At 60.4% G+C, this 7,494-nt stretch overlaps 1 protein-coding gene across 1 annotated transcript in view; it reads right to left on the bottom strand.

The window, feature by feature from the left end:
- Positions 1-1,034, bottom strand: part of PARVG (parvin gamma) — a 20,072-nt gene extending 19,038 nt beyond the window's left edge. The window contains exon 1 of the mRNA XM_011382977.2: positions 952-1,034. Coding sequence (XP_011381279.1) covers positions 952-1,030 — 79 coding nt within the window. The 5' untranslated portion in view covers positions 1,031-1,034. The remainder of the gene's footprint in view (positions 1-951) is intronic.
- Between the last annotated feature and the right edge of the window lie 6,460 nt (positions 1,035-7,494).

Below are 7,494 nucleotides of genomic sequence, written 5' to 3'. Positions count from 1 at the left end.
TAAACAGAGAGCCCTGGACGGTTAACGGAGTCAGGCTCGTGACTCTGGACCACGGCCACCGGAACCCCTGGGTCCACTTGCCGCTCCAGGGGACTCTGGTCCACGCCTGTTTCAAAAGGCTGCATTCACGGCATCTCGGAAAGGTCGCACTCTGCTCTTTTGCTTAAATCACTTCACGCTTTTCCTCCATCATCGTACTTATGTTTAAAGGTTACATAAATTCTGGTGAGTTCACTTAACGCCCTTGCCAAGGAGGACATTTGGGTTGAGTCCTGGTTTGTTGTCTGTTTTCTATAACGGGGTGGTGACAGCTTTGGGCACCTGCTACCATCCTTTCGAACTATCTCCTGGGAGGGAGATTTCGGGGGCCGAGGCCACAAACTCCAGAGCTCAGAGAACAGAGATTTGCTGAACGTGGCACCCACGCCCGCTGACTTGTTTCTCTCCCCTCTCGCCCGCAGTGTGAAGGGAGCGGATCTGACACCCAGCCCAATGTCGGATGTGTGCAGGGGTCCCCCAGGACGGCACGGTGGGCGTGGAGTCTGCATCCGGGAGCCACCCTCCTCGGGCTCAGCATCCCTGCTCGACCGCTTACCGACGGAGCTACCTGTTATTCTCTGTTACTCTCGGTGCCTCGGTTCCCTCGTCTGTAAACAGGAGGTCATAGCACCTAGCCTCAGAGCAGGAAATGAGATGCTGCTGGTGAGAAGGGCTTACTTAGCACAGCGTCATCGCGAACCTGGGGGCGTGCGGTTGTGAGGGGCATGGGGATAACTGCGGAAGTTTCCAGAAGCGAGGAGCGGCTGTCGAGTGTAAGACAGAAGGTGTAGGCAGGGGCTGAACAGACAGGTATTCGGCTGACAACTTGGAAAGCAATGCAGTGCCCGGGCCCGGCCGTTTGGTGTGGCGACGCCCCCTCTGCCCGGCCCCCAGCCCCGTGTGGCCCAGCACCTTGTGGTAGCTCCTCTAGCACGGGCAGGCTCGCCTCCTTAGGGAGCTGCAGCAGGTTGTAGAGGGACTCCGGCTCCATCTCTGCCTCGTCAGCCCTGGGGGATGCGGGACAGAGGGCGTCACGGTCTGAGCGGCCCCAACCTCGCTCTGCGTCAGGAGGCACGAGAGAGAGTGGGAGCTGGCTCTGCGTGAACAAGTCACTGTCCTGCCCAGGCAAGGGGTCGGGGTCCCCGAAGAGGGGGCGGCCTGGAGCCAGTCCCCGCGGGACGCCCGGTGGGGGCAGGCACGTGGCTGAGGGCGCAGCCCAGCACGGGCTGGCAGGGGCAGGGGGTCTGCTCGGCCAGGCACAGAGAGGCCAGCTCAGTGCTGTCATTCAGCGCAAAAGCCTCCCGCCCCTCAACCCCCACGGTTAGGACGAAGGAAGGGGGCGGCCCCTCCTCGGAGCTCCTGGGATCCAGGGAACCCTGAGTTCAAGAAGGAAATCTCAGGGGGGCTGGGAGAGCTATGTGGGGGCTGGTTTGGGGGAGCCCATGGGCCCTGAGCTCCCGCGGGGCAGGGGAAAGATCCCTCTGGGCCCCAGAGCCTGAGCCAGGGGGGCTCAGAGCGGCACCGCCAGCCTTTGACTGAGCTGCCCGGAGCTGGCGTGCTGCTGTCACTGGGACTTGTACCCCTCTCCACACAGGCTTGACTCTCAGAGGGTGGCTTGGCCCCCAATTCTGAATGAGGCTCTCTGCAATGGGGCTTTCTCTTGGGGTGGTTTGGGAGTCTCATAGCCGATGCCGGCACGGGAGGGGCCAGCATCTACAGAGAGCACATGTCCTCACTGTGGGAAAGATTGTGGGAAGGCATTGTGGGAAGGGGCAAGGCTCACCCCGAGCCTGGGACGGGGGATTCAGGCCCAGCCCGGCCTCCTTCCTGTTTCCCTAGCCCACTTCCTCTCCTGCTTGACTACCAGCCGTGCCCGCCCTCTCTCTGTCTCTCTGTCTCTCTGGCCCTGGCCTTCCCCAGCCTCTCTCCCCCACCCCCCACCCCCACCCCGCAGACACCTGGAGCAATGTGGCATGCAGCATAAGCTGGTGGTCAGCTGCAGGCTCTGGGAGGCTGGCTGGAGCGCAGCGCCCACGGCTGTGGTGAGATGGGGCCACCCCGTCACACTAGCAGCCAGCCAGGGGACACCATGGAACTGTTTTTCCCTGAAGTGGGGTTGGGGGGAACACAGCCGCTGAACCGACCTGTCCCCCGAATCCCCAAGCCTCCTGGACACTGGGATTTGGTTCGCGGACAAAGGAGAGGAAGAAGCCAGGCCCGGAGCGTGAGGAGGCCCAGGCTCCAAGCCAGCTCTTCCTCATTCTGGCCGTGCGACTTTGCGCATACGCCCTCCCCTCTCTGGTCCCGATGCTTCTTTACGAGGACAAGCTGGACACCATGCTGGCCAAAGGCAGCCCAGTGGACGCAGAGCCGGAACCTGCCTCGGCCATCGGCAGCCCGGGCAGTCCCTTCCCTGCCCTGGACTGGGGGTGGCCTTTCTCCCCATGCATTGATTAAGCTCAGGGGAGATGACATGGCAGGTTAGGAATCCGTCCCCTGGCTGCACAAGAGGTAGGGCAGTGCCCTTCTGCCTGTCGGGGATCTCTGGGGAGGCAGGAATGGCCCCGAGCATCGGGTGGAGCGAGAGGCATGGGGCTCCGGGGTCCACTTTGCCCGGCCCCCCTCCCCCAGCAGAGACTGTGCTCTCTGGGCTCAGTTTCCACCAACCCCTCGGAGCCCGCCCTGTGTGAACTGGGACCCTCAAGCCTACGGGACTGACAGGAAGCCCCAGCGGCGGAGGCCTCCGGCCGGCAGAGAGGCCAGAAGGACTCACCTGGCTGCCTCCTGCACGCACAGCAATGAAAGCACGGGGCTCCGATGGTGGTCCCCGTCCCAGCAGGAGCAGGTTCCGGGTTCCCTAGGTCGGCAGGGGCCACAGGGGCCGCGGGGGCCGTCGGGAGGCAGGGGCCAAGCTCACTTCCTCCGGCCGTGGCTTCTGCAGAGCCTGCCGGGCGGCTGCCTGCACACCGCTTCCTCTCACTGGGCTGTAGGCCTGAGGCTTCGAAATCGGTGCCACCACAGACCTACCGCAGAGCTCTGCCCCCCGCAGCCCCAAGGCCCGGCCACCCCTCCCAGCCCCCTGGATGCCCCACAGGCAACTCAGATTTAATATTTCTTCTTTCTCTCCCTCTCCCCTCCCGATCACCCAAACCAAACCAGTTCCTCCCCAGCCTTCCTGTCTGCGAATGACAGCTCCAGCCACCCAGCCACTGAGGCCAGAAGCTGGGAGCCAGTGTCCCTGAGGCCCCACGTCCCCACCATCAGTGAACTGTCACTTCTGTCTGCAGGTCGACCCTCCACCCCCACACCTCCACCAGGCCAGGCCCCGCCTGGACCACGCAGGAGCCTCCTGGCTGGACCAGGGGCTGCCAGCTTCTCTCACATTCTACAAGCAACCAGAGGATCCGCTCCATGTTCCAATTCACTGAAAACTCACCAGTGGTGTCCAGTAACTCTTAAAATAAAATCCATCCTGTGCAGCCCAGTCCATCATTCCCAGTGTGGCCCTACTGGCACAGCCCCATCCTTACCTCCTAACTTCTCTCGCCCGCCCCCTGCCCCCCGCCCCCCGCCCCCTCAGACTCGCTGACTACCCTTTTCTGTTCCTTGAAAGTGCCTCAGGCCTTCCTGTTTTGGGGTCTTGACACTTACTTCATACTTCCCTCTGCTCCAGCTTTTAAAATGGCTAAGTCCTTATCTTTATCATCTGCCTAAATGCCTCCTCTCTCAGGAAGCCTTCCCTAACTGCCCTATCTAAAGTAAGTCCTCTCTCTGATTCCTTACACAGCCCCTGAAGTTTTCCTTTGTCCCAGAGCCTAGAAAAATGCCTGGCATAAGGTGGGCACCAGGGATCAATCATGGCTGCCATTGCCTAGGGGAGGAAGTAGTTTATCCGGAGGTGAAATGGGCCTTTAATGGATGAATAGAAGTGTGCCGGTTAAGGAAGACGGGTGGAAACGTTAATCCAGGTGGAGGGAAGAGCCTGTGGAAAGGTCTAGAGTTCGACCAGGAGAGATTCCAAAACAGCAGGACAGTCAGAGGGACACTCCACACCTGGCCGGTCTGTCGAGCTTGAATCTTCGTGAGTTTTCCCAGCAACAGGTGACAGCGCTGGGTGACCAGGAAGCTAACCAACCTTTCTCTGCTGACGGATCGGGCGGAAGAGGACCAGAGCAGGTGGGAAGTGGGAACAAGGGGTGCACGGGAGCAGGAAAGTGGGGTTGTTCACGAGAAGTTACAAAAATGACGAGTATGACTGACAGGATCGCTAATGTTTATCGAGTAACCGACGATGAAACCAACGTAATGTTAAGGGCACCGATTTTGCCGGACCCCGGCCTCTGAGGCAGGTGCTCTATCCCGTGACAGAGGGAGACACAGAAGCGCGTCACTGAGTCCGTGCCCTTCCGATGCCCTCGAGCAAGACGGGGATCCGTGGCGAAGAGGGGTGAGAAGCAGCCGTGGCCGGACGCCCATCGTGCTGGGGCAGGCGTGGCGGGCACGGCGTGACTCCGGACCCCATGCTTCCGGCGGTGGCTCCCTGAGCCTGGATCGCATCCGGGTAGGTGCAGCACCCAGAGTCTGGCAGCAAAGAGATGGCACACTCGAATGCGGGAACTGGAGGGTGAGTCGTAAAGGGACAGCTGGGGCCGGGTTAAGGGGGCCCAGAAGGGAAGGTGCTGCGTCCCAGCACCATGAGGGGACTGTCGTGACTTCAAGGCCCACGGGGCCAGAGGCGAGCGTGGATTCTAGAGCCCAGAAAGGGAGTTGGGGGACATCTAAGAGGGGACCGTGGGTAGGGGCTCTAATAGCAAGACACAGCCAACCCACAGTCACGCACGGTGGCCCAGGACACCCCTCCCCGCCCCTCCTCCTGCCTGGGCCTCCCACTAGCCAAGTCCAGATGGAAGCCGGGGGCAAAGGAAGCCCATCGACACAGCAGCGTATAGAGCTCAGGACGGGTGACGCCAGGGAGTGGATCCGAAGAGGTGAGCGGAAACCACACGGCCCCAGATGTGTGCCCTGGAGCCAGCGGTCACCCAGCAGCCCCGGGGGCCAGGCAGGGGCAGCCAGCCCTGCGTAACATTCAGAGTCGTTGCTGGGGGACCTGTCTCCAGCCGGCTCCCCCAGGCTCTGCGATCACCTCACTTCCTGTAATCCATCTTTCTGCTTCAGCACTAATGTGGTTCCAGTTATCTGCAACTGAAATCCGGTCGATAGAAGATTTGTCACCGGAAGCCGTTGCAAGTGACGTCTCCTCAAGGACGGGAATCTGCGGCCGGTTACTCGTGCTGGTTGATTTAAAGGCAGTGGGGATCTAATGATCACCAGAGTGGCATGTAGTAGATGGTGACACATGGAGACAACACAGTCACCTGTAATCGCCCAGAACTCAGTACCGATTAAGTCCCCAGCTTCGGCTTCTGCGCGCGATGTGATAAGCACGGTTTATTCAAGGTCTGTGGCCGTTTGCTTTTTATCATCACCCCAAAGAGTTTTAAAAAAGGAAAGAACAGTCTTCAGTTCAAGGCCTGTTTAAAGCACCAGGGTTTCCCTGTGGCGGCCCTAGAAGGACCTCTTTCCTCTCGGGGCTGCAGGGCCCAGGGAGCTGGGAATCAGATGCAGAGTCCTGTATGGTTCAGAAGCATGACAAGGATCAGATTCTAAGACTGGAATCGTGACCTGCAGATTAGTCCGGGGACCCCAGCGTGAATCCTCGCCCCTGCGTCCGACAGGACAGACACTCCCCGCCCAGGACCCCCTGTGATGCCCTCTGTCTTTCAGGGGGATGCTAATTCTTCTCCTTCCCCACCCCCCTCACCCCTCCCGGCCCCCAGACTGATAACTACAGTCAGTTCCAGACTCTCCCGGGGGACAAGCACAAAGTTTGGCCACCGAGGAGAAGGCTTATGTCTTTTCTTTTTAAATTTGCGAATGTTCGCTCACTTACGTCAGCAAAGCAAGGCTGTGACGGAGCTGGGCCCGAAACACACTCTTCGATGGGGCCACTTGCACGGCTGGAGGGGCCGTGGCCGCAGGCTTAGGGAAGAGCTGGGGGGCGGCCCTTCGCTGCTTGCTAGGTTGTTCCTGAAAGTGGACTCGGCCTCGGCCTACGCTGACTGAAAAAGGGATGTATAGTGCACAAAGATAATCGGGAGCAGCTGTCATACGTCACGTGACCTCTCCCCTGAGAGGGCCCGGAGGACGATGGGGATGTATGCAGCCACACTGCAGTGGCCCAGGAAGGACGTGGGAGGCGCTGCCACCGGAATGGGCACCCCGGTTTCAGTGGAATCAAGGTCATTCATTCCAAGAGGGCAGAGGCCGAGGGGCGGGCTTTATTTACCTATGGCAAGGTTAGCTTTTGCTGCCTTGGAGGGACGTGCATGCAAATTCAAGGGGTCGCTGCTAGTGACCTTTCGGGGGTCTGTCAGGCTGGGCACAGAGGGGTAACCCCTCCCAGACGGAATTTAAGTTGCTGTTCTGCACATCTTACGGCCAAGACGGAGGCACGGAGCTCGAGGGCACGTTAACCGTGGGGCTCATCTCTGATCCCTCTGCCTCCAGCCTCCCCGCCACATCACCGGCCCTGGCTCCCTGTCCGCCCGGCACTTGCCCCGTCTGCACGATCTTGCCCGCCTCCCCGAGTTGTCCGCCTGCCCCTCCGCCCTCCAGTGCCCGAGGCAGCAGCTGTGCCCACCTTGGGTCCCCGCTGCACCCCAGGCCCTAGCTCGACACTTAGACAATAAACATTGACTAAACGACTCTGTTGGGCTCAAGGCAGTCCCCACACGCCTGCCCCAGGGCAGAGCCTCGCCCCGCCGGCCAGTGAGGACAGTAACGATTTATTACACCCCCGAAGAGTGGATGTCCATTTAAAATGAAACCTGACAAAACCTGAGCTTCCCAACCACGAGACGCTGTCTTTGCTGAAGGAGCCACAAGTTCCGGGCTCTGCGGCGGCGATGATGCGCTCAGGGACAGTGCCCAGCTGTCCCCTGCCTGGGAAAGGCTTAAAAGTGATAAGCTCGGAAGGTCCTTTCCTTTTCTGAATTCTCAGATCCTACGAACTCTGCTGAAGGCAAGTGGCCACGTAATGCCACCGTTCCTCAGACACTGGCCACGAGGGACCCTGACCAGGCAGAGATCCCACCCCCAGGAGAGGCCGAGTTCGGAAGCTCTCCTGGGAGCATGTCACATCAGACCAGGGCTGTCGCCCAGAAGAATGGAGGCAAACGGCGTTTATGAGAGACGAAGGAGTAGAGCACGCGAGGCCGCCTCCCGCCCCGCCCGCTCTCACGGCTCCTTCTCCAGGTCCTCGCTGTCCCTCCCCCCTCAGCTTCAACCTGTCCCCGGCCACGCCCTGGACCCCTCCTTGTCCACTTCACCCTGTGAATTATCTACATGCTGTCTCTCTGTCTCCATGGTTCCAGGGCAGCGGCGTGGACAAACCAG

Source organism: Pteropus vampyrus, unplaced genomic scaffold (genome assembly GCF_000151845.1).
Source record: "Pteropus vampyrus isolate Shadow unplaced genomic scaffold, Pvam_2.0 Scaffold499, whole genome shotgun sequence".
In the NCBI taxonomy this organism is placed as follows: Eukaryota; Metazoa; Chordata; class Mammalia; order Chiroptera; family Pteropodidae; genus Pteropus; species Pteropus vampyrus.
Note: the sequence above shows the minus strand (reverse complement) of the source record. Positions and strands in the feature narration are given on the sequence as shown.